Source organism: Epinephelus fuscoguttatus, linkage group LG1 (genome assembly GCF_011397635.1).
Source record: "Epinephelus fuscoguttatus linkage group LG1, E.fuscoguttatus.final_Chr_v1".
NCBI lineage: Eukaryota > Metazoa > Chordata > Actinopteri > Perciformes > Serranidae > Epinephelus > Epinephelus fuscoguttatus.
Genome location: NC_064752.1, coordinates 12,807,105 through 12,834,250, shown reverse-complemented (window position 1 = coordinate 12,834,250; position 27,146 = coordinate 12,807,105). Strand labels below are relative to the sequence as shown.

Here is a 27,146-nt window from a genome sequence, read left to right as displayed (position 1 = left end):
TCATTTTATTTCATCTATTCAGCACCAAGTATGGAATTTTAGATGTTAGATGAGGAACAGGTTTGTGGTTTACAATGAGCGACAGCAGAATACATTAGAGGTTAAATATTACCGTAGCTGGACTTTGAGTCTCACAGTGCACGAATCACAAGGTTTTAGGTACAGTGCAAAGATTCAAGGGTAGCATCATACTGCAGGTAACATCTTCTTCAAAAGGAACATTCAAAACACATGACGAAACTGGATTCGTAATGTCCACAACAAGTGCCTACTGTATACATTCATGTTCATCAAGGGTTATTAAAAATTTAATAATTTAATATATAATGTATGTGACCAGTCACAGTGTATGAAATCTCTTAAAGCACATAAATAAAATATTTCTATGCTTTTAAGTCAAAATCAGATGACAGTGGGATGTGTTTATGTATTGTACAGCATGGGAACAGTCCTTTCATATCCCCTCGTTAGGGATGTGAGATTTGCTTTTTTTGCGTTTCACCTTACCATTGGACACCGGGACACCCAACGACTCCAGGCGGAAGGGACGTGGCAGGACGGAGTCTGAGCTGACAGAGGAGTTCATAGTGGAACCACTCAGAGTGAGGTGGCTCGTCCCGTTAACCAGGGGAGGAGAGTGGATGGCTGTGGGAGAAGAGCTCCATCAGATGGGTAAAACCAGGGTGAAAGGGGAAAACACTGATATGTAAATTGGTTTGTCATTGCTTGACTCCTATAAAAAGTTGTCTCAGCATTATTTTCGGGTAAAATGTAAATATTATAAAAACCCTATGAGGCAAATGAGAAAAAAATTCTGGTGATCTATTTTCTAAGTTGGAACTAAATTGTTTTTCTTCCGTCTGTGTTTATGATTTAAATACAAGTGGAAAAAAGGTTTTGCCGGCATAATATTTCTGTCCTTGTTTATTTATCTTTTTTTTGTTGCCAGAGTCAAAGTTGAGTTTAAAAAGAAAAAAAAAAAAAGGTAAAAACAGCCCAAAAAGGTTTTGGCAGGGGATTTTTTTGGGGTCAGAATAATTCTTTGAAGTTTTTGTTGTAAAACTCATTTTGGCCACAAGAGGCTGAAGTGCACCACTGCCCTATGTTCCAAATAGGACTAAAAGCATTCTTGTGTTCTTTCAGGTGAGTTTTAATTTCTCAATTATCTTTAAACATAAGACAAATATAAAAACTTGTTTCAGTACTTTAGCATTACTATAATGTCTTTATTTTGCTTCTCTTTGACTTCCGTGATAGTAAATTGAATATCTTTGAATTTTTCAAATGGCTGGTCCCATAAAATGAGTAATTTGAGTTTGTCATATTAAGCTGTGGCAAATTTTGATGAACACATTTCACTATTTTTGTTTTACATTTTACTAACAAAACAATCAGTAAAGCAAATAATAACAAATGACAAAAAAAATATTTTTATTCAGATGTGGAACATAGCGTAGTGGTGCACTTCAGCCTCTTGTGGCCAAAATGAGTATTACAACAATAAACACTAAAAAAATCCTGACCAAAATAAAAAAGAAAGGAAAGACATCACCTGCAAAAACTGTTTTCCACATGTTTTCATAGATAAAAAAGTAACATATGAATATTATCCTGACAATATTTTTTTTCCAAACACCCCCACAATCAAATTAAAAATTCTACCTGTTTCACAGATGAAAAGTAGAAATTATCCTAGCAAAACCTTATTTTTTAAAAAAACAAAAACAAAACAAAAACTGTTCTTAAGTCATAAACACAAGAGAGAAAACAATTTAAATCTGACTTTAAAAATAGATCACCAGATTTTTTATCTCCTCTCTTGCCTCTCAGGCCTTCCGTAGCACATGAATGCTGAGCCAAAGAACAACAGGTTGTACTAAATCATTTTTCAAAACATGCTTCAATCTAAACCTGATTACTTTGGTACCATTGTTTAAATTTGTATGATCTGATGAATGAATTGCTCCACTGACACTTCAGAATCTAATGAAAGTCCAGAAGCACACAGAATGATGACAACCTGCAGATCTACCTTAGCATGAATGGATTGGAGCGAACTTAACGGTGTATATATACGTATACATTTTTATCTTACTGTGTGTCTTTGTAGCTTCACGTCCCAGCAGCTGGCTCGCTCTTTTTGACTTGAAGTAGCTGCTGGCGATGTTCTCACTGTCACTACGGTTCAGCATTTCCTTGTACCTGTCTTCTTCAACCTGATAAAAACACACAGGAGTTGGGCTCTGTGGCAGTCTTTCAGTGTGTGTGAGTAAAATATGATGCATGAAACAGAAACACAAACACACCATGAATGGCTCTCCAGTATCTACGGCTGAACTTCTGCTGGCTGAAAGTTTCGGAGCCACAGCTATCAGAGATAAAGAAAGCTAAATTATATTTAAGGCAAAGACACACAAAACACAAAACACAAAACACATTTAGCATCTACAGTCTTACAAGCTACATCACGCATTTACTCCCATCTCCGCTCTTCACACTTTGCACCTGAAGGCAGGGTTGTTTTCTGCACCGTCACATCCGGCAGCCTCCAGGTGGCGCTGTCTTCGTCCCACACAGCTTCTTTTTTCAAGCGGTCCAGGTTGCTGTAGTTGCAGTCACGGCGCACCAGGGGAACCATGCGCTCCAGGAGGCTGTGCAGTAACTGGCCCTCCCTCTCCAGCCGTCGGATCGTTGCCAGGTAGTCATCCCTCTCCACCGCGAACTCTGCCTGCAGGTCTCGGATCTCCAGTTTGGCTGCTTTCAGCTGTCACAGCAGGTTGAGCACATAATTCAACACCAAAGGCTTAGACACTACAAACTTGATTTCACATATCTAACATCATTCAGTGTCAACCTTTTAAGATTTTTAGATGCTCAGTACCCTGCACACCCTGAACCCAGGTGTTGACCACTGCTCCAAACCCACTACATGACCCTGTTAGATTTGTCCCACAGCCGCTGTGACCCACCTTGCCCTGGACCTTAACCAGCATTTGACTTTTGGCATGGACCTCTTCCTGGATTGAGTTGTAGACGTTCAACAGTACATTTTCACTTTCCTCGCCATTATCTGACAGAGCGCGGATAAGCTGGACTTTTCTCTGGTCAGCGAGGTTCTTCCTCTGCCTCTGTCTCTGCTGTAACTCTTTGTTCCTGGCCTGCTCTCCTCCGACCACCTCCTGCTCCAGCTGCTGCAGTCTGGGGAGACATGGATGAATGGGAAGGACTGATACTGAGCTTTTGAGGCCGAATCAATATTTGGGTGTAAAAACCTGATAATGATGTAACATCCTACAGCAATTTTAATAGAAACACATAGCAGTAACATCCTGATTCAGATCCTTTTCTTTTTTGTTGTGTTATTTGATTAAATTGTGACAGACACATACTGAAATCATACTGATCGGGATGTTTAAAAGTTGCTCGCTAGTGGGTCCCAACCCCCACTAGGGCTTACCAAAGATTTACAGGAGGTTGTGAGGCCTTCTTGATTTTAAGGGGTGTAAGAAAACTTTTAGACAAAAATATGCAGTAGCCCTTCATCTCAGCATTTCATTAATTTCTTTGAAGTGAGAGAAAACCAAATGAAATTGTTATTTTTAAAGTTTAAATTAGTATTCAAGATATAAAGTTGGTGAGCTATACGTACAAAGCCTTCACTTTCTGCTAAACAGCCTCATCCAGCATTAGAAAAGTTCAGTTAAAACAACCAAAACACTGAATGTATAAAAAAAGCCTAAAAAGAAGGTGAATAAGATTGTTAGACCATTGAAAAATTAAAAAAATACAAAATACAGATATAGAATGATGTAAAAGGTTCCTAAAAATATCAGAAAAACTCATCTCTGATGCAGTATACAGCGACAATAATACCCAAATGTATCAAAAATTGCTCATTAATTGCTCAATCATTTCAATATAGTGAGGATACTTGTTGTCATTATTGTAATTAGTGCCATTAGTAGTTTTTTGTGGTTAATCTATTGGTTTGTTTGTTTTCGTTTTGTTTGTTTTTTATTACTGTTTTGTAGTTTTCCTGTTTCTTTGTTGTATTTTGTTTCTTTTTGCCTTGGATTTTTAATTACATATTTACTTTACACTATGACATAATGTTTGCTTGTGTGGACCCCAGGGAAAGAAGTTGCTACCTTGGTAGTGACAAATGGGGATCCAAATAAATAAATAGATATACAAAAGCAGAACATACTATATCTGTAATTCTTTAATCATTACGTTCACAAGAACTCATCGGACCATTATGATGACCCTCCACTTCCAGTACAGCAGTGTTTGTGTAATGGGGGGTATGGGTATACCTTGGGTTACTTATGTGGATTTTTTGTTCTTAAAAATGTTGATTTAACAAACATTAGTCATGTGTAATTCCTAACATATACTACACTTAATTCAACAAAAAATGAAAAATGTCAGTTATATAAACCACAAATTGAATATTCAATATTTCTATAATTGATGTAAACTGTCCGCTATCACAACAAACTCAATCACTTTCATGTTTACGTTTGTTTGCTGTGTTATTCTAATGTCTCTATCGTGTTTTTCTGTTGCCAACAACATGATGAAGAAAGACCTCCATCATAAACTGCGAACAGTGCTGTTGGTTGGTTATGTGTCCAAAATGTGTGTCCACAGACCTTTCCAGGACACGTTGCTGGTCCAGAGGCCCGGCAGTGGTGACGTCAGGTGAGTCCATGAGCCCCTCTCTGTCTGGACCTCTCTGGACTACAGCAGGCTGGCTCAGCTACACAAGGAAATAACACCCAATAAGTTTCTAACAATCCATAACTACATGTCACGCTGATCATAATTTCAAGCAGTTGTTCTTTGAAGCAGTGGAAAACTCATTTAGAAACTATACAGCAAAGTTGCCAAATGGAAATGTTGGCATTGTGCATTTCTGCAGACCACGCTTAGGTTACATTAGTATATTTCATACCTAACATATCAACGTTTCTGATGTGATGTGGTTCAGATTACGTGTACGTAAGCTCATCAGGAGGAGGAGGGGACGGTGGATGGCGTGAGACGGTTGCCAGGCAGCAGACACTATTATCTTTTAAGGACAGGTCATGAAATTTCCAGTTGTGGCTGTGGCAACAAAACTGGGTAATTTTGAGCTAAAACATGACGTTTTCCGAGCCATAACTAAGTGGTTTTTGTGCCTACACCTAACCACACAATAACCATGGCACTTTCTCAGCTCTCATGAAATTGAAAACTGAAATGTAAAGTTTCAACATATCTGCTACATATGAAAAATAACATATTCGTAGTTTGCAGAAACGTACAACGCCAACTTTGTTTCTGGCGTTTGGGTTAGACTATAACATGATATGAATGATTAGTGGTTAATGGCAGAGGGTGCTAGTGAACAGCACCTTGGTTTGGGAAGTTTCTCCAGTTGTACTGTGGCACATCAGATCAGTGTTGTGACAGAGCTCCTCTTCATCAGCCTCTGTCACACAGCTGGAGCTTACTGATGCTAGGAATCAAGACAATCCAAAGATGTCAGTATACAGGGGGTGGAAACTATTACAAGAACTCTTAATAAACAATCATATACAACAAGTGTAAAGTTTTTGTTTAGACTTAGTGTGTGTTGATTTAGGCTTTGTGACAGAGCAGTAAACACTGAGACAGATTTATAAACTAGTTACGTGGTTCTTTGTTGGGGCCAGATGATTTTCTGTTCTCATTCTTTGGGACAGAGCTCCCCCTGCTGGTTCGCTCCTTCTCCAGATTACACAACTTGGACTCATAGGAGGAGCGCAGGGCAGCGATGTCCTCCTGCAGCTTTGCTTTGGACTCCTGCTCTGCATTGTACTCAGCCTGTAACTTGGCCAGCTTCTCTTCGTACTCCTGCGGCGAGAGCAGAATACAGTCCTATAAATCACCTGGTTCTCACAGAATGCGTGTAGGGATGTGAAGTGATATATTGGTTTGGGAACGGCCTGGAGTTGCCTCTTTTATCTTCTCCTTCTCTGCTTCTGTGGTGTTGGACTGTGGCCTTGGAGGAACAGCAGGAGATGCCTCAGACAGCTGACCGGCCAGCAGAGCTGCCCGATAAACAGAAGAACAAAGAGCAGGAGTGTTTTTTTAGCGAGACAGGTAATTAAAATCCTTCAACAAAGAAAGAAATGCAATAAATATTTCTCAATATCTGCACTTAAAGGGTCCAGTGTGCAGGATTTAGAGGGGTGCATTTGCAGAAATGGGAACTGAGTCCTTATCCTGTGAGTTAACAGTTCCATTTCATATATTTCCTTCACAATTTCCAGCCATTTATCTTGTGTTAGTGGTTCTGCCTTATACCATCTCTTCATGACGGCCTTTTAACAGGCTGCCAACAAAATTTCCAGTAGGTATCTGTCTTCTCTTAACACAGTTCCTCCTGCCATATTGCCTAAGTGCATCACCATGCATAATCTAGGTGTATCATAACCGAAAATTTAATGATAACCACATGAACATTTACCTAAAACTACACAACTTCAGGACAGAACCAAAATTCACGAGTAGGATCCACTTTTAATGCCCCACGTCTTCTCCAACATGGCTGTGCTATAGACAGGTGATTGCTCCTAATTTGTGATGTAATAAAAAATCTAATTATGGGGCGTCGGTGGCTTAGTGGTAGAGCAGGCGCCCCATGTACAAGGCTGTTGCCGCAGCGGCCCGGGTTCGAATCCAGCCTGTGGCCCTTTGCTGCATGTCACTCCCTCTCTCTTTCCCCCTTTCACGCTTGTCTGTCCTATCAAATAAAGGCTAAAAATGCCCAAAAAATATCTTTAAAAAAAAAAAATCGAATTATATTCTTCCAAGAGTGCTCTCTCCAAGTATGAGAGGATGTTTAACACTGTTGTGTTCTCCAAATACGCAGCCATTCATCTTCTGTAATATTCACACCTAGTTCTTTTTCCCATTTCAGCTTTACATTAAGTGTTGTGTTTCCTCTTCTCTTTAGTAAACACTGATATGGTGTAGATATTATTTTGTATTTCTTTGATTTGTAAACTCCAATTATGGTTCTAATTATTCCGTTTTCATCCAAATTTGCATTGTGCTTAACTGCCTTGTCATATAAGTCCTGTAGTTGCAGATATCTTAAGTGGTCCTGGTTGTTAAATGTGTAATTTTGTTTCAGCTGTTGAAAACTCATAACATTCCCTTCCTTTATTATTGTGCATAGCACTGTTATGTCATATGGAATCCATTGTTTGCATCTTTGGTCAAGTGTAACCGTGATAAAATGTCTGTCATAGGCGTTTTTACTGATTTTAATCATCAAGTGAACTCAAATTTATTTATAAAGCACATTTAAAAACAACTCATGTTGACCAAAGTGCTGTACAAAAGGAATTAAATCCCAAAAATACATACATGAGAGGCAACATAACTGTCAGGTACACAGCTCACACATTTAGAGACACGACACACACAGGCATGCATCAAGGAAAACCACATCAGGGGGACTCAAACGCTAATTACTAGAGGGAGGTTTTGAGCCTGGACTTAAAAGAGTCACTGGTGGGGGCAGATCTGATTGGGAGGGGATAGTGTTTCACACTTTGGGGGCAGACACAGCAAAGACACGATCACTCCTGAGCTTAAGTCTGGAGCGTGGGGCAGCCAAGAGCCCCAAGTCAGCTGACCTGAGGGACCTGGGCGTAGAATAGGGGGTTAGAAGGTCTGCGATGTAGGATGGGGCCAGACCATTAAGGGCCTTGCACACAAACAGGAGTCTTAAAGTCAATTCTGAACTTTACAAGCAGCCAGTGGAGAGAGGCCAAAACAGGCTTGATATGGTCTCCGCTGTGAGGAGGAAGATACCTCTGTTGATAATTTGGCTCCCTGTAAAAACCTCCTGAACAATAAACATTGATGGAATCTTGAATGGGAGTTCACGCTTTGCACATGAAAAAAGTTTCAGCTGGATTCAATCCCAATCCTTACGGCTAGATGCCACTAAATCCTACACACCGTTCCTTTAAATCACCTGGCATCATTCAAACAAAAATAATTTCTCTTAAATCAAAAACCTTCTCACAAAATCACTTACATGCAAAGTTAGCAGTGCCCAGCTGTCCTGAGATGAGGGCCCGCAGGTTCTTTATCTCTTCCTGATACTCCCGCAGCAGAGCATCCTTGGGGTCCTCATTGATGCGAGGCCTGTTCTGGATGCTCTTTGCGCGGTTGGCGTAGCGCAACGTGCTCAGGCTCTCCTCGTAGTTATTATCTGCTGGGGAGAGACAGGCGATCATCAAGGTGCGGGTGTTTCCTCCCAGAGAGTCCTGCAGCAGCCTGGTCAGCTTGGAGTCGCGGTAGGGGATGTATTTGGAGCGTCCGTCCACCAGGGCGGAGATGACGTTACCCAGGGCTGAGAGGGAGAGGTTGATCTTGGTGGCCTCGCGGAGGCGCTCACCTGTAGCACCGGTTTTAGACTGACGCTCGCTCCCTGCCAGGTCAACAAGGTTGAGTTTACCTGCTCGGAGATGATCCTGGCCACATGCGTCTGAGAATGTGGAGTGACAAAAGAGAATATAGAGAAAATACGACTTTGAAATTTGTTAGATATACTAGTCAGGATTTTCTGTGAGCATACAGGTGCAACTCAAAAAATTTCAATATCATGGAAAAGTTCTTTATTGTCCTTGATTAAATTCAAAAGATAAAACTTTCATATGTTCTAGATTAATTAAACATAAAGTGAAATATTTCAAGCCTCTTTTGGTCTTAATTTTGATGATTACAACTCACAGCACATGAAAATAATAAATCCAGTATATCAAAATATCAGAATATTACATAGGACCAAGCAAAAAGGGATTTATAATACTGAAATGTATGTTCATTTATGCACTCAACACTTGGTCGGGGCTCCTATTGCACAATTTACTGCATCACTGCGGTGTGACATGGAGGCGATCAGTCTGTGGCACTGCTGAGGTGTTACGGTGCCCCAGGTTGCTTTGATGGCAGCCTTCAGCTCGTCTGTATCGTTGGGTCTGGTGTCACTCATCTTCCTCTTCCTAAAGCTCCTTCCTAAAGCTCGCATGAAGTGCTCTAAAATCTCCTGGTAGACGACTCCTTTGACTTTAGACTTGATAAAACACAGTGGACCAACACCAGCAGATGACATGGGGCCCCAAATCATCACAGGACTTAAAGCAACTTGGATTCTGTGCCTCTCCACTTGTTCTCCAGACTCTGGGACCTTGATCTCTACATTAAGTGCAAAAATTACTTTAATCTAAAAAGAGCAGTTTGGTACGGAAGCGTATTGCATTCACTTGACAAATAAAAAAAATCTGTTTTATTGAGTAATTTTTTTCGGAGTAATTTTTTTATTTTTTTGTTTTTCGGTGTAATTTTTTCTGTTTTTCTGAGTATTTTTTTCTGAGTTAAGAGAGCAATAGTACAACAGAGGCTTTCATTCCTTTCTTTAGAGCTCAATATAATGGAAGCAAACATGACCCGCTTGTTTAGTTTAATCCAGTTTTACTATATCAGAAAGTGTAATTGTTCTTTAATGTTTATCTGCTGGTGACGTCATGAGCTGTAATAGGATCACATGTTCCTACAAGCACATGATTATGCAGATAAAATGGCTCAATCACACACTGAGCAGATTGTGTTTCAACATGTTACAGGTATTGTATCGCTCTGTGTGTGTGTGTGCGTGTGTGCGTTCACCTGTGTTGCAGATCTCCAAATGGATGGTGAAGATGGAGTGCGAGCGGGAGGAGTCCTTGTTCATCAGCGTGTAGCCCACCGCCCGGTTCCCCCAGCCCTGCTCCATGATTCTTTCGCACTCCCCCACGCTGTGCACGGTGTGCATGGAGAGGTCACGCACATACACCCCACGCTCTGGATGCTCTTTCAGCTGGGCATTCATCAACCACACAAACACACACGCACAAATCTGTCACCTTGTGCAAACACCTTGACCTTCAAGGAATCATGGAACGACTGTGCTTTTAAGTCACCATGGCAACTTGTGCAGTATTGTGCCCAAAACATAAGCCTGGCGGTGACTGCCAGAGAACAGTATGAGAAACAAGTTTACTAATGACTGTACTCGCCAAAGAACAATATTCATTTTGGCTTCTAATGTTTCACAGTGAGGCCTGATTTGTTTATTGAGACAACAGTGATTCAGGAGACTTACCTCCAATCTCTGTTTGGTGTCAGTCCCCAAAAGGTCTCGGATTTCCTCATTGTAAATCTCCAAGTAGGAGGCTCTCACCAGGAATTTTGTATTTTCTGCACACTAGCTTGCAGAGAAAAACAAACACATGAATTACTCTCTGAGAACACAAAGCTTAGACAAGCCCGGACAGAACAATCAAACTAGTATGCATATTGCCCTGACAGACAAAATAAATGATGACTACACACTGGAATGGGGAAATATGTTGCACAATTAACAACAGTTGCCAAACCTACCTGAATACTCTCAAAGATATGCTCAAAGGCACGTGGGATGACCCCCCTCTGGGCTGCAGGATCTGATACTCCCTGCATGGTGAAAGACTTCCCACTTCCAGTCTGTCCGTAGGCAAAGATTGTGCCATTGTATCCCTCAGTGACACCCTGTAAAAAATAAAAATATATGTGGCATGAAAGAGCTTCTGTGTGAGGCTTCTTTAAAAGGACCAACTCCCTGCTGACCCTTGTAAGTGACTGACAGCAGACTCTTGAGTAAATAATGAGGTCTGCAGTCATTAGCAATAAGATATAGCCTGTTGAACTGGAGGTGTCCAGTGACCAGCATGCTACTTCTATAATGCCTGGATGTGAAGACTGTTGCTGTCTAATGGCACTGAAAACAAACAGAATCAAGAGTGTTTCCTGGAGCTTACCTCAACCAGAGGATAGGCGATCTCGTTGTACATCTGCTCAGTGGTCTGATCAATGAAGTAGGTCCCATCAAAGGTGAACTGTTTGGGTGGCTCATCCACCGCCCCGGGCTTCTCTATGAAGCACTGGCAGCGGTGCAGGTCCATGGACAGCACCATGTTAGAGCTCAGAGCCTTCTCCCTGTCATTCAGGGGCCTGCACCTGACCACCACCTTCACTGACTCTGACCCCATGTCTCCACATTCACTCCACAGCAGGTGGTGTGTGCAATAAATAACAGATAAAAGCAAGGAAAATGACTTATACATACATGTCTGAACAGCTGAGCTGCAGCAGGATCCTAATGAGCGTTAGCCTGGATAATTAGATGACCAGCTCTGCCGACTAACAGCTAACCAACAGTTCAAATCCCGGTTAAAATCCACTGAGTAAAGCTGACGAGCAGAGAGAATCAAACACCAGCTGCTACAATATTTAAATTAAGTCTTAATTAACAACAGGTTGAGACGGAAATGTTTCCAGACACGGTGTCCTTGTCAGGTATCTTTACAGGTCCCCAGCCATTCTGCTCTTCTTCTTCCCATGGCGTTCTGAAGTTGCTAAGCAACCATAAACTACCGCAGAGGAACAGAGCGGACCCAGAGCGGCGGCCATTTTGGTGAGGACGGAGTGAGGTCCAGTTAACAGGCTACAGGTAAGGGCAGTAAGAAAATATCCCAACATAATAATAACTACACAGTCTACACCACCGAAGACATCGTTAGTAATGCATATTCGTTCATAGTAAATTATCGTATGCACACAAGAAAATAAACGTTAGCCTAACTTGTTTCCATAACACACAAGGGAAAAAACCCCACAAATTTTTCATGCCTCTTGAAAGTAACGTTAGCGGCCCTTGCTGTTGACTTTATGTGTTTTACATGTGGCCATGTCTGCTATCTAGCGGGAATGTCTGCCATTAGGTAACTGGTAAACCCCCCCATAAACTACCGTTGAGGAACATAGGCCCCAGCCCCGTGGCCATTTTGTGGAGAACGGAGCGCGGCCCAGTTTGCAGGTTAACAGTAAAAGCAGTTAATGGAAATCTCTCTACATAACAACTACACAGTCCACACTACTGTAGAAATCTTAAATGTGCATATTAATCCACAGCAAATAATCATTTGCACACAAGATAATTAACGTTAGCCTTACTTGTTCCCCTAACTTGTACACGCAAGAAAGAAATAAGTTAACATTACTACTTTTTGGGACTGGGGAGGTCCTTAAAATCATGTTTTGTTTTGTTTTTTCCAAAATATTTCTGTCTTTGTTTCTTTGCAAGACTACAGTTCCTTCATGAATAACGTTTTAAGGTGTCTCCTTTCAACTTCTTCCTTCTATCCTTCCAGCTAACTTAAGCTAACTTGAGGTGAGTAATTTTTTTCATCCAAATCTTGCCTAGATATCTTCAGTGGTGAAAGATGTAGCTACACATATTTTATGCTTAAGTAAAAGCAGTAATATCACAGTGTGGAAATACTCTTACAAGTAAAAGTACAAAAATATTAGCATCAAAATCTAAGCTATCAATAGTAGAACAAATTCTGGACATTGAAAATTAATCTTTACAATCAGAGACCACATAAAAATGGAACAAGATTTAGCAGGCTCATGGCAAGAAAAAATTATATTTTAAATATAAATGTAATTTTTATCTTTAGCTAATGGTAAAGGCAATTATACAAGATATCTCTACATAACAATATCTATGCAGTCTACACTACGGTGTAAGTTGTTAGTGATGCATATAATTCATAGTAAATTGTCTTAAGCACACAAGATAATTAACTCTGGCCTAACTGTAGCCATAACTTGTACACACATGAAAAAAAAAACACTTTTCAGACTTGGCTCTGTAAAATCATGTTTTGTAGAAAATGTTTCTTTTTACTTTTTTTTTTTTTTTTTTTGAAAGACTATAGTTCCTTCATCAATGACATTTATGTGTCTCCATCCAACTTTACCTCAGCATTACCTCTCCCTTCCATCTTTTTATCTAGGGAGCTAAACTTCATGTGAGTCAATTTTTTAAATCCAAATCTTGATATAGGCTAGCAGATATTTTCAATATTTTATGCCTACGTAAAAGTAATAGCATTACAGTGTAGAAGTACACTGTTTCAAGTAAAAGTCCTACATTCAAAATCTTACTCAAGTACAAAAATATTAATATCAATATCTAACTTAGGCTATTTCATGGCTATCAACAATGGAACAAATTTTGGACATTGAGATAAATCTTAATCCATTCTTATGTGATCTCTGATTGTAAAGATTACTTTTTCAAAGACAGACTCTATAAAACAGCATATTTCATTCTAGTTTATTTTCATTTAAACTCAATGCTGGGAAGCCAAAGTCACAGCAAGTGTTAAATTACACACTGGATGATGGGGTTTTATTGCCTGCACAGTGGAATAAATGTTAAACTATACAACATCATTAACCCATTACAAGAAATTATAATGTTAATATATTTCAAACTTATTTAATGTTTTTTTTAAAAAATGTATTCAACAAATACCCTCAGATACCAGTTTATTAGGTACACTTAGCTAAAACTAATGCAGTCTCAGAACAACAGTCCTACAGTAATTTCTACATTAATGAACGTCATAATGTTCAGGTTTTATTGAAACGGTTTTAGTGATGTGTTCATTTAACTTTAGGATTATTTTGGAGGATATAGTTTTTGGTTCTGCTTAACAGTATTGCAAAGAGGTGTTATCCAGCGTGATATTGACTTAAAAGTGGAAAAAAAGACAAACAATGTAGCAATACAAATTCAACAGCACCACAAACTGAGGCCTCCATAAAAATCATAAAGGTAAATCAACACCTCTTGAAAAACAAACACTGAGCTGAAGCTGGGTGTAACCAACAAATTCGCCACTAAGTATCAGTGTAGAAATCTCCTGTGACCCTATTCACCCATCAAGCAATCCCATGTGAAGTTCTGCCCTGAGATTTAGAAGCTGTGTACAGTATAAGTTGCCTATTAATTCACAGCAGCCGGTAGCATCTTTTTCCAATACCAAAGCTGCAGGTGTGGTTGTGCCATGCAGAGTCAGAAATAACGTAAAACATATTTTTCAGGGTTGAAAATAGAGAACACCTGTCGTTTAATCTCAAACAGAAGTGAGCAATATGAAAATTGTCTGTTGGCCTAATGTTGAAAGGATGGTACATGAAAGGTACACAAATTAGTTACTTACATTGTATACAGCCTCTTGAACCAGAAAACAACCTCACAATCATATGACGAAGACCTAGCTTTAAACCACTGTTGAAAATCAGTGTGCAAAGTATATTAAACTGCTTACAAACATTAGCAGTTAAAATCACCAGTTAACTTTGACTGCATACAAACTTTAAAACACAGAAAACATGAACATGTCCCCTTTCAGTGGCCATGATAAGTGCACTAATACACTGAGGTGTTAAGAAAAAGAAAATATTGGTGTCATGTTTTTATATCAGCACACATCATCGGTCTAATGTCAAAACACATAAAGACTAACATGTAAGCAGGATTAAAATTCAATAAAATTTGATCAAATATATTTGTGCAGCATCTTTGCAATGCAAGAAAAAAAAGTATGGCTTTGCCAACTCTGTGTGCGATATATTCCACTCCACAGTTTCAATTTGTTTCATGTCTTAAAAACACATATAAACTCTGATGCCTTATAGGCACAAATAAAAATATTCTTTAAAAATATTATATTGAAAACCAGAAAGCAGCAAGTACAAAATATTACACCTTTAAAATATAAACCAAAAAAGTACCCTTTGATGAAATGGCTTGTCTACTATAAACATTAAGTGACAACACTGTTATTAGGTGCAGTGTGTTACAGTTTGTGGATCCTCCCAAAAACACCAAAGTGATTTAAAGTTAATATACATATGTGCAAAGTAAGAAAAGGCGTCACTTATTCTGAGGTTGGCAATCCACAAGTTCCAGTCTCCAGGGTTAAACCCAGTTCTGTCTGTGGGTACTTTTAAGTTTGGCTTTGCTCAGGCTCTTGTGTGGTTTCACAGCCTCCTGTTTGCCAGTATTTTCCTCCCACTCGTAACAGTGGTTTACGCGGGCAGAGCTCAGCAGACACGGCAGCTCACCCTGGATTTCTGTGTAGAATTCAATCAGCTCTGCGATGGAGCTGAACTCTGTCTTGCATTTCTGCCACAAAGATAAACCAAAGAAACAGGAAAAAATTACTGTAAAATCAGAAGTCAAAGCCAGGGTTACACAGAATTATCAGTTTGCCAAAACATTTCCAAGAAAATGCAACAATAATTTAATTATTCTTGGTTTCAGTGGAATTATTATGGTTGTCTCAGTGCTAAGTTTATGGGGTTTTGCACAATAAATAAGTCCAAATACTTATATTTTAGCACAAAAATTTTAAATTTAAGACCATTTAAACTTTCCAACAGCCTTACACCAACCACTCCCCACGTCTGGGGAGTAGTTCAGTCTACATCTGAAGATTTTGTTTCCACTTCAACTCCATGCAAGTATTATCCTGGCAGACTCACTGTCGACTGATAATTATGTATAATTAAGACTGAACATTGATAAAACAAATACCTCCAGCAGGAATTTCCCTTTACGGGTGTTTTCTATGAGGTGGGTGACCAGGCCTGAGGGGAAGCGAACAATGAGAGAGCCACATTTGGGTTTTTTAGGATGTGGGCACAGAAGATACGATCCCAGAACATCGTCTGCAAGCAGGGAGTAGCTGCTGTCACTGAAATACAAGATACACGTCTTAGAAAACCTTTGACGAACTCAAGAAAAAATATGGGCTCGTGAAGACACTGACACTAAATGCATGAGTGACACTCACGTTGCGACACCAGCCCAACACCACACTGCTTGAGCCAGTGCTTCTTCTGTTTCTGCCAAACTGGGAGTACGGGATCTCTTCACTTGCTTCTTGTCTTGGTCCTTTCCTGATTCAGAAGGGAAATCATTGTGAATTAGGAGATGTTTACATAACAAGTGAAGGGCGTTTGCGTGGGGAAACATTCAGTGTACTCTCAACTCTGTGAAGGAAATGCTTGGTTTAAAATGTAACAAGACCGAACCAAACAGAGCAAGTGGTGATAAAATAACCCATAAAAACAAAACTGGTGTTTCAACATGTTACAGCTAAAGCCAAGGTCAGACCAAAGATTCGCAATGAGACACGTTGAAACAGGCAACTACTTGCAGTGTGATGTTCTGCGACATTCTTCAAACCTGCGAGTTCACACCAATGCAACTAGATGAGATGGTGTATCATCTCTTTGCAACAACTCTCTGTACTTCCATTCTGATTTCCAGCTTTTCAGGCTGATTTTGTGGCTGAATATAAATTCAAGTTTCTTAAAATATGAATGAGGATAGTGATAGTGAGATAACGACTACAGTTGCATTTGTTGTAGTGATGAACGGCGAAAGACAAAAAAAAAAAAACAACATCATATGGACTGTATTCATGATAATACGCAACAATAATATACATAACCAGTGCCAAATAATCAGTCAAACACAGCGACCCGCTGTCCAACACTGGCACACCGTGAGGACGGAAACAGAAGGCTCAGCAGGGATGGAGTACTTGCTGCAGCAAGCAACCCCGCCGTCTGTGGTCATTTTGACTTGACCAGCGGACTACAAGCCGATTGGCTGCTGAAAGAGGTGATGTGCTTCATGCTCTAAAACCAGCCGCTGGCAATTTGACCAGCTGAGTTGCAGGTGACACCGTCAGCCTACTTGAGTCCAGCTCAGACGGCCAGTTCACACTGCTGCAACTTCTCTCTGCAAGGTTCTACAATGGTTTTGTCTCGTCACGAATCTTTGGTCTGAACTGGGCTTTAGAGTCAAATTACCATCAGTGTAAGAGGCTCAACAGTGAGAAGCTTTAAGAAAATGTGCGTCCAGTATGACCCACGTGTGACGAGACCATTATCCATCACCTTATTGAGTGATCCGAACTCCAAAATATACCTTCTGACACCACAACAAGACAGTGAGTGGCTGCCCGTCACCTAAACACTGAGGGGTTTGCTTTACCTAATCAACTCTTTGACTCTTGAAAGCGCTCTGTGAACACCTGGCCCACCTTGTGACGCATTCAGTCGCTCCTGAACGTTACGCTGTTTGAGTGGTGTGAAAGTGAAGGAGCGGTACGCCCCAGAGCGCAGCACTTTATTGCGGATGGCTTTCTTGCGAACCAGAGAGGGGGAGGAGGTGGGGAAGACTTCATCTTGGCTGCTCTGCGGGTCATCGGAAGACTTTTTACTCTTCTGTAGATGGAAGGGGGAAAATAAAATTATGGGTAATACTGGGGTTGAGTTATTAAAATCATACTCAGCAAGTTAATACCAGAAGACATTTAAGTCCAAACCTTAGTCCCTGGCAACAACCCTCGAAATGGGGCTCTTCTGAAAGACACCAGGGCGCTAACACTGAGAGGGAAGCCGTGGTTAAGTAGGGAGGGGTTACGACGAGGCGTTGAGCCAGCAGAGTCTTCCTGCGTCTCGTCTGGGTGCTTCTCCAAGTAATACAGCTGAAAACAGCGGCAAAGCAGCAGGTTCAGGAACTGCGCCTACAGGAGAGAAAGCAGTATTGTTGGTATTGTTTGGGTCTTTTGAAGTGGGGCTGTATGAGGCACTTATCCATAGTCAGTGTTAGGGGTGTAACGGTACACAAAAATCACGGTTCGGTACGTACCTCGGTACACAAGTCACGGTTCGTTTTTTTTCGGTACAGTAATGAAAAAAATAGACAACTATTAAATATCTTTTACTTATTGGTAACCTTATTAAAACGTACCACCACAGCAGTTAACTCTTTTTACACAATTTTTGAATGAAACAAATATATATAAAATCCTGCTTTTTCATATTGTTTGAATGAAAATAGAAATATAAAAGTGAAAAATAAAATCCTGCTGTTTTTTTAACACTTTTTTGAATGAAAAATATAAATATAAATTTCTGCTTTAACAGTTTTACTCAGTTAAAATAAAAAGTATAGTGCAGCTGGTCAGCTTTAAAGCCTGCTCAGATTCAGTTTTACTAGGAACTTACTTAGCTTTCCCACTTTGTTAAAGTGCAGTAAACAAAACATGCTTATATCTAAAGTGCAGCTTGAACAATTTTACTCAACTCCAATGGCGTTGATTATTTCTTTAGCACGATGGTCAGGAAAACGCTCTTTTTTAAACAACGACGATATCATAGTTTGCACCAGATTGCTTTTTCTAGTCGTGCCGGTTAACGTTCAAATTCGGGTGGTGTCGCTTTAGATGCGTTAGCATGTTAGACGTGTTTCCAAGTACATACCCGACCGCTGTTCTGCAGTGTCGGCACACTGCTTTTGTCTTGTCCACTTGTTTATTTCCATCTTCGTATTTTACCCTGAAACCAAAGTGTTCCCAAACGGAGGACTTAAGGTTTGCGGGTGGGTCTTCAGGTTCGTCAGGCTCACTTGCCATCTTGTCAAAATGCGAGAATGTGCTGCACAAAGTGAAAGCGGAGATTTACGGGACTCGGTCCGTCACTCAGTTATGTCCGTTGGGGAACTAGATATTTTAAATGGTTTGGCTTGCAAAAACGGAATTAAAATAAAACAAAATAAAATAAAATAATATCCTGCACCCAATAATTCGGTACAGGGTCGTGCCGAACCGAAAGACGCGTACCGCACGGTTCGACACAAATACATGTACCGTTACGGCCCTAGTCAGTGTATTAAATATGGTAAATGTCAGTCAGCACCTCCCCAGTTTGGAGTAGAAGGCAGGAGTGACCACATGCAAGCTAAGCAATGTACTGTTGTGGATGGGAGCACCAGCAAAACATATTTAAGCTACCTAAGAAAGTTGATTTTCACTGCTTTACCTCACCATCAGACAGCAATTTCAATGGGGAACTGAAGCAGACATCTTGTTCTCTTCACAGCCTGACTCCATTGAGGAAAAACTGTAATTTAACATAGCTGAACACAGTTGCTGCTGGTCTACCACTGCCTCGATCAGTTAGTTAGTCTGTGTTATTGTGTGACTTTGGCATTAAAAGAGGAGTTTGGATTTACCAAATTCACACAATGCCACAAACTAACTAATTGAGCAGTGGTAGACCAGCAGCTCTTGTATTCAGCAAGCTAAAATTACTATTTTTGCCAGTGGAACCTGGTGGCTTTGACGAGAGTATAGCTGGGGAACAGAAGTCGTAATGGCATCTCCAGCCAGAAAGGGCTGTTTGCAGCACGGTAGAGCGGTGAAAATATTCTCAGTGTAGTGCACACTCAAACTGTTACAGAGAATGTGAAGCTGACGTCGGTCACGCTGTGTTCAATTTTTGGGATGAGAGCGCCATCTTGAGGGGATCATGCTGTGTTATCTGTGCCTGCTATGATGGTCAAGTGACAGTATTTGTGCAAACTAATCACGATAAACAACACAAATCAATATGACTTGACAGCCCGAGGTTGGATTACAGAACTCAATGCACTACTTCCACTCACAAACCCAGATATTGTAAACTATCTTGTTTTTGGACAAAATGTGCGTACCACACAAAATGAAACCCCCGTTCTACATGGCATGGCGTACCTTTACGTTCTCTATTCATATTTTTAGGTGGCTAAAATACTGTGGCAGTACTCCTGCCTGCTTCTACAAATTAGGGGCGTGCCGACCAACTTCGGCTGTGTATAATACACTGACTACGGAGAACTCCCACAAACAACCTCACTTCAAAAGATCAGAACTATTCCTGTAAGTAAGTGACATAGCTGTATTTTCTTTTTCTTTTTTTTGCCAAGTCATTGGTACAGTTTAAACTACACTGTCAAAGTGCTTCCTGGCTAAATCAGGCAGCAGATATTGATCAGAAATGTCTAATGTTTTGTTCACACCAAACACGAATGTGAATTTTCGTGATGCATTACCTGCGCGACTTTGACAGCTGGAATATTTTGTACTTTCTCACTTCATACGCGTGTGAAATCTCTGAATGAATGAATGAACTTCCACTGGCATCATATGTTCCTGGATGATCTCAAAGCTGATTGGCTATCGAGGCACGAATTGGTCGCCTTAGTTCAGATTTTTCAACTCTCGCGAATAAGCCTATCAGGCAAAATCATGCTACTTGCTTCATTTGCACTACTTAATTCGCATATTTCACTTCCTTTGTGTCGCGTCCATCACCCCGCCCAATGGAAATTTGCGGCTAATTGTGTCTTTACATTTTTTTACATTTTTTTTCAGAGAATATGCGACATCTGAGTAAATATATCAGTGTATCATATTTCACATCATATTTAATTATTCTTAATAGGCGATTGTAGCCAAGCACCATAATGGCATGCAAATAAAAACTCAGGTAAGTTCAATGTCTGAGCTGAGGCAAAAAGGTTGGGACTCTGGGTGCAAGCGATGCAGTAACGAGATGTCGGTGTTTTTTCCTTACATGTGGCTCAGAATCACCTTCTCCCCCATGTTGGCGATGTCAAACGATTTCACACAAAGCTTGCATCTAGCTCTGTGTGTGAATTGGGCATCCTTGGCCAACCAGTATTTATATATGGTATTGTCAAGCCATCCACCCAAAAACTTGCATCTACCCATTGTGAACCACGTGAAACTCGTCTTCTTGTCGAAGGTGCAGTGTTGGAGTGAAACTTGATACCTCGGGGGCTGGAGGAGGGTCATGGGGCAGCGGACTGGACATACCACTTGTCAGTCAGGTAAAAGGAGACGTTTGCTCTCACACAAACTGTGCTTGGCCCGGCATAAACACGATCCAGATTGAGTAAATTATTTTTGGAAATACCTAATTTTCTATTTTAGAAAACAGTATTTTATAACAGTGGTAATAGTCTGGAAACATAAATATTTTTCCATACTTAATTTTTCATTTTCCATACTTTTTAATACCTGGAAATTGATCAAATTTATTTCCATACTTTTCCATACTTGCGTAGGAACCCTGGATATAGTAATCCTTTTCTCTCCATTTTGGAGCAAGTCTCACTTCAGACTCTTCAGAAGGGTCGAGTCAGGAGAACTGAATGCCATCAGGGTTACGTGCAGATGACGTGTTATTTGCAACAAGGTTGGTTTTAACCACAAGTCTATGAAGTTTAAATTGTCAGGGGGCAGTCTGTGGGGACTTGGCTTGGGAACTGGAGGGTCGCTGATTTCAGGACCCTGCACAGATCAAGTATAGAGTGTGAAATAAAAGCTGCCCAAGTCAGCCCATTCTCACATACTGATCCGTAAGTCTTTTTAAAATACACTTTTTATGAGTCCATAATGTCAAAGTCCCAGAAATTTAAGAGCTGTGTTTCATATTTGCCCTAAAAAAGTACAATTTAATTAAAGTTGGACTCAGAGCTGTAACTTTCTCTCCACATAACAGCAGACACAACTCTTAAGAAGCACTTTTGTTGAAATAAATTTCTTACCGCTCTGGCATGCCTTGCTTTAAAGACGTGGCAGTACAGCTGAGCGTCAGTGCTGCCTGGGTTGTGGGAGACAAAGGCGAACTGGGCATCGACGGGTCGGGCTGTGGACAGAGAAACTCTCCGCAGAGCGTGAGCCATCAGGAGTGTCTGCAGACAGTCAGGGTGACACACACACACCACATCTTTAACCTCTAATGTTTTGAGGTTAACACACTCATCAGCTGACTGTGTGTGCATCATGTTGTCATACTCACCGTTTCATCCTCATTGTACATTTTCACTCCTTTGATGGAGAATTTTAGAGACACGGACCTCCTTCTTTTGCATGCCTGAAGACAACAGACAGGTTAGATATTATATTCTGAATTAAAGTTGATGCTTTTTGGGACACTGATGATTAAGACTTACTCTGAGGGACTTCAGCTCAGTGTGCAGCTGCTCTATCTGGTCATCCAAACAGCGGTCGTCCACAGGAAATGACCCCACATACTTTGACAGCAAAGACACAAGCTCATAGGCAAAACACCAAGACACAAATAAATAAATAGAAATATAATATTACAATTCTGGAGTTACCTCTGCTGATCGAGTCACTGAGCCATCCTCTGTGACCGGTGCCTCACCCATGCTGCCTGTTTATCTCTGTGAAACCAGACAATGACCCTGAAAATAAGAACAAAACTCATTTTTACAGCTGTCAACACATGCATGCACACATGAAGGAAACTCGACCTTTAAATGATGGCAACAGTGGTGCTGCAGGAAGTTTAAATAAAGTTTACAATATAGTAAAAGTTTGACACCGTGTAGTCGACTACAGGAAGCCAGGAACATGACTTAAAACTGTTACCTGTGATTTTTTACATATGCTTTCTTGGACTTTGTGCTGTTTGCTGCTTATTGCTCCATTTTATCCGTTTTCTTTCCAGCGCCGTAAATGCGTCAGAGTCGCGGTTAACACACGGTAAAGTTTTGATTTCTGTTTACTGCCTCCTTCCCGACCAAATCCAAAATGACAAACTTCAATGGACTTGACTTTTGAGCAGTTTCTGGCTCGTGTAGACCGACGGTACACCGGAGCGTCTCACCCTGAAATCCCAGACACTCACCTTACACAGCCGGAGAGCCTCCACCAGCACCGACACCACCTCCTCCGCTCAGTCTGCGTCCTCTCCACACGCCGTAGTCCACACCGACCTCCTCACCTTTACCTGCTGCGGCCGCTCCGGGCTCCAGGTGTGCTGCTGGTGCCCGAGGCGGGGCTCGAGGGGAAGAAAGCGGGGGAGGAGGAGGAGGAGGTGAGGGGGTATGTGAACACGTCTGCCTTTGACATGTGAAAGTCAGCGGAAGATAAAGCGTTGAATCACTCCACCCTCTCCACACTTTTTTTTTCCTGCTCCACACATTCCTGCTGGTTGCGCAATTCACCCCGGTGACGTCACGCGGCCAGTGAAAGCACTACATACAGCAATGTTTACAGTAAAAGTTTATTTATGGAAGTTTATTTTGGACATCCTTATTGTACATGGAAAATGTAATTTTCACAAATGCAAATGAACTAAAACGATGCCACACAATCAGCACATAAAAATATAAATCTGACATTATATTATTATAAATATTTAAAAACTTGTGTAAAAACTTAAAAGTGAAACTAAAACGATATATTTTGGACGTCTTTATTTTATATGGAATTTTTTTTTTCTTCACAAATGCAAATGGACTAAAACGATGTCACACAAAAAAACAAAACAATGTAAAAACTCAAAAGTTCTGCATTTATTTATTTAGATTAAAGAGACATACTTTTTATGATAACAATGATATTGATTGCAAAAACGGTGTATTTTGAACCATTTTATTTTATGTGGAAAATTTAATTTTTAATTTTTTTCACAAATGGAAATGGACTAAAACGATGCCACAAACACAACACATAAAAGTATAAATCTGACATTATATGATTATAAATATTTAAAAACTTGTAAAAGTAAAACTAAAACGATATATTTTGGTCGTCTTTATTTTATATGGAATTTTTTATTTTTATTTTTTTCACAAATGCAAATGGACTAAAATGATGCCACACAAAAAACAATGACAAAAAAACAACAATGTAAAACTTAAAAGTTCTGCATTTATTTATTTAGCTCAAAGAAATATATGTATGTGTGTGTGTGTGTGTGTGTGTGTGTATATATATATATATATATATATATATATATATAGATAGATAGATAGATAATAATGATATTGATTGCAAAAAACGGTGTATTTTGCACAAATATATTTTATGTGGAAAATTTATTTATTTTTTTTAAACCACATTGCCACAGCAACTGAAAATATAAATCAGACATTATATTAAAACAATACATGGACTGAAAAATGGTAAAGCAATGAAAACAAAAGAAATTTGTAAAGCCTTAAAAAAATTCTTTAATGCAGTTTAATCAATACCCACATGTATATAGTTTGTTTTTCAAAAATTTCAAATGGTGTTACTATCTTTGTTTAAAATAACTGTATGGACTGAACAGTCTTAAAAGTAGAAGTTCTGCTTCTAAAATACTACATAAAGGTTGTCGTCCAAATATACTGACAGTACCAAAAGGGAAAGTGCTTCTTCCACAGAAACCTGTGACTGATACTTAATGATGCATCAGTGCGTGAGCGGCATTTTATTGTTGCAGCTGGTCGACACAAAGCTAGTTTACTACTTTAGATACAGGTCAGTAGTTCAATCCAATGCTTCTTACTTTGGGGCCCCATCCAAAGGGTCACCAAATAAACCTCAGGGGGACCCCCATCATCTCATGATCCCCATTAATGAGGCAGAAAAGAATAAAAAGAAAACAGTAAGACATTAAAGGTCCCATATAGAGAAAAGTCAGATTTCCATGTCTTTTTAAAAAAATAAAGCAGATATAGGGGCGGCAGTAGCTCAGCCCATAGGGACTTGGTGTGCAACCAGAGGATCACAGGCTCGTGCCCCCGTATGGATCAAATATGGAGTGTGGACTGGTAGCTGGAGAGGTGCCCGTTCACCTCACTTGTGGGGGGCACTGTTTAAGCCCCCTGCTCTGACATCTCTCCATTCAATGCACGCATAGGTCCTGTTTATGCATGTGTGTATTTCAGGCCTGTGTGTGCATGACAACAGAGTGAAAAAATTTCACTTCAGGGATTAATAAAATATATCTTCTTCTTCTTCTACTTTATAAAAACTGTGAGAGTTTCAATCGCTCAGTCCAAAGAGAAACGCTCACAGTTTGTATTCAGAAACTATGCCTTAAGACGAGCCATCAAGATTTCTGTGAATCTGTGATGCCACAATTATACTACATAGATTGTCTGAAACATAAACATTGTAAATGAGTCCTTTTGTGTTTGTTGTTGGTATGTTTTGCAGTGTATAGACCAAGTCACGCTGATGTTGGGCTAACAACAACAATCACCTCGGGGCAGACAGCTGGCACTTGTTGTGAAAAATTAGCAAACGTTGTTGTCATTTCAGCCTGAAGTGTAACATGTAGCAGTATATAGTTAAACACTGTGGTCTGACTGATCTGATGTTTCTGCTCTGCTTGTTTTATGTACTGTGTTGCTTTGTGAGCATCTTAGATAGATCAAATCTGTTGGCACAGAAGCTAAGCATGTACAGCTGTGGACAGGGCCGCAGCAAAACTTATTTTAGCCACCTGAGAAAATCAATATCAATTTAGGCTGACTCTATATGTGAATATTTGCTCTGCTCACACACTAACCAATCAAGGCTGTGGTAGACGAGCACCTGCAGTGTTCTGCTTAGTTACATTACTGTTGTTGTCAGTGGAGCCTGGTGGCCTTGATAGAACAGCTTCAATTTCCTGCCAGGAAACGCTGTCTTACTGCAAGGTAAAAATATTCTAAATAAAGCGTAAACTTAAACTGATATACATTTTTTTGGTGGACCTAAAAACTAACCAACTGAGGAAGGTTTGCTCAGTGCCGTTTCATTTTAATGTACATTACGAATGGGTTGTCTATCTGGAAGTTCATGTAAATAAACACTGTGATTCGGTCTATTGAGGAAATATCCTCAAGGTGTTTTTGAGATATCGTCCTCACAAGAATGGGTCGTATGGATGTATAACCAGATAATCATAATGCCTACAGCCAGAATATAACGGTTTTGGTTCAGGGAATATCTTTCATTTCTTTCTGCCTCTACTTCTTTTGAATTTTTGTATAATATTTCTCAGTATTCTCTTCCATTTCACATCAAACAATTAAGCGTTCTAATCCTGTTCTTTATTATTTCCATTTCCAGTTATAGCACCTGTGGATTCAGCCAGTTTTGTGTGATCTGTTAAAGTGCTGCCGCTCTTAAAATACTGTTGAAACAGTGGCTCCCAACTGGTCCAGCCACGGGGTCCAGATTACTAGTCATTAGTTAAAGGTCCACACAGCTAAATACTTTCAGTGTCACACTTGTGGTCAGCCGTCTCATCAAGTTAGTTTACTGTCTCTGTCTCTTACCTGTGCAACAGTCACCCTACAGAAGGAAACAGCACTTCAAAATAAAAGCTCTGTGCTGGAAATTTACTGTACGTCGTGTTTTTTTCCCAAGCTGGACACACTTGTGAAGTCCCTTCTCAGTCTGAGTCTGAGTCAGCCAAGTTAGAGTTGCTCAGACCCGCAGTACGAGTGAGCACTGAAAAATGTTATATATAGCTAAACTTACTTCAGTCCCTTATTGCTGCAAGACCAGACAGGAAAACGATATGTGGGAGTGGTCTGCAATACAAATTTGCATTTTGATTGGATTTTTACATAATCTTTTTTTAGTTAAATATTGGATGCTAACATATTTCAGTCAAAGCCATCTGAGAAGTTTACAGAAGAAATATTTGCTCCAACTCGTGAACATCTGAAACCAGACACTGATATGTCACTGGTGTCACGAGCCAAAAAGGTTGCAAACCACTGGTTTAACGTTTTCTTTTTAAGATGTAATATCAGTGTAATCTTATTATGTAAGTTTATCACACACATTTTGTTATAAACCTAAATCTTAAAAGTAAGTAGTAATTATAGCTGTCGAACACATTGAAGGAAGTATGACGTATAATGTTTCGCTTTGACATGTAGTGAAGGGGAAAGTAGCACAAGACAGACAAACCACAGTACAAGTGCCTTTAAAGTTGTACTTGAGTAAAAATACTTACTTATGCTACCACTGTGCACACTTCTGGCACTTCAACAAGTTTGATACAAATGTGAAAAAAGTCATTTAACCATCCATTTTTGTAACCGCTTATCCTCTTGAGGGTCACCTATCCCAGCTGACACTGGGTGAGAGGCAGGGTACACCCTGGACAGGTCACCAGACTATCACAGGGCTGACACATAGAGACAGACAACCATTCACACTCACATTCACACCTACAGACAATTTAGAGTCACCAGTTCACCTGCATGTCTTTGGACTGTGGGAGCAAGCTGGAGTACCCTGAGAAAACCCACGCTGACACAGGGAGAACATGTAAATTCCACACAGAGCGGCTCCTCCTGGGACTGAACCTTGAACCCTCTTGCTGTGAGGTGACAGTGCTAACCACTGCATCACCGTGCCAAATGTAATTTAACCAATTAATATTAAATATAATCTACACACTCTTAAAAACAAAATGCAATTACAACATTTCTCATGAAATCGAACAGGATGATGAAGCCCTCTTTTTTAAACAAGAAGAGACTGTAAAACCAC

General features: G+C 40.1%; 2 protein-coding genes across 5 annotated transcripts; both read right to left on the bottom strand.

Moving 5' to 3' along the window:
- kif17 (kinesin family member 17) lies at positions 1–11,749 on the bottom strand. 2 transcript variants are annotated; one of them, XM_049577621.1, is made up of 14 exons: positions 10,884–11,749; positions 10,468–10,614; positions 10,190–10,291; positions 9,715–9,904; positions 8,081–8,533; positions 5,983–6,077; positions 5,679–5,880; positions 5,400–5,503; positions 4,656–4,762; positions 2,970–3,198; positions 2,506–2,764; positions 2,307–2,368; positions 2,096–2,216; positions 1–645 (listed from the first exon to the last, which is right to left on the bottom strand). In XM_049577621.1, exons 1-14 carry the CDS (start codon positions 11,187–11,189, stop codon positions 455–457), a joined length of 2,568 nt encoding a protein of 855 aa, XP_049433578.1. In that variant the 5' UTR covers positions 11,190–11,749; the 3' UTR covers positions 1–454. The 2 variants fall into 2 exon arrangements, 1 of the variants encoding a protein (XP_049433578.1); XR_007449461.1 differs by lacking the exon at positions 1–645 and having other exon boundaries at positions 2,199–2,216; positions 2,458–2,764.
- Positions 11,750–13,398: 1,649 nt separating this feature from the next.
- Positions 13,399–22,778, bottom strand: sh2d5 (SH2 domain containing 5). Of its 3 annotated transcripts, none has more exons than XM_049584957.1 (10): positions 22,504–22,774; positions 21,971–22,036; positions 21,803–21,883; positions 21,649–21,723; positions 21,395–21,541; positions 17,325–17,525; positions 17,040–17,223; positions 15,780–15,885; positions 15,521–15,680; positions 13,399–15,109 (listed from the first exon to the last, which is right to left on the bottom strand). In XM_049584957.1, exons 2-10 carry the CDS (start codon positions 22,019–22,021, stop codon positions 14,903–14,905), a joined length of 1,212 nt encoding a protein of 403 aa, XP_049440914.1. In that variant the 5' UTR covers positions 22,022–22,036; positions 22,504–22,774; the 3' UTR covers positions 13,399–14,902. The 3 variants fall into 3 exon arrangements, with proteins under 3 accessions (XP_049440914.1, XP_049440905.1, XP_049440924.1); XM_049584948.1 differs by having other exon boundaries at positions 21,971–22,057; positions 22,504–22,773; XM_049584967.1 differs by lacking the exon at positions 13,399–15,109 and having other exon boundaries at positions 15,539–15,680; positions 16,991–17,223; positions 21,971–22,057; positions 22,504–22,778.
- Between the last annotated feature and the right edge of the window lie 4,368 nt (positions 22,779–27,146).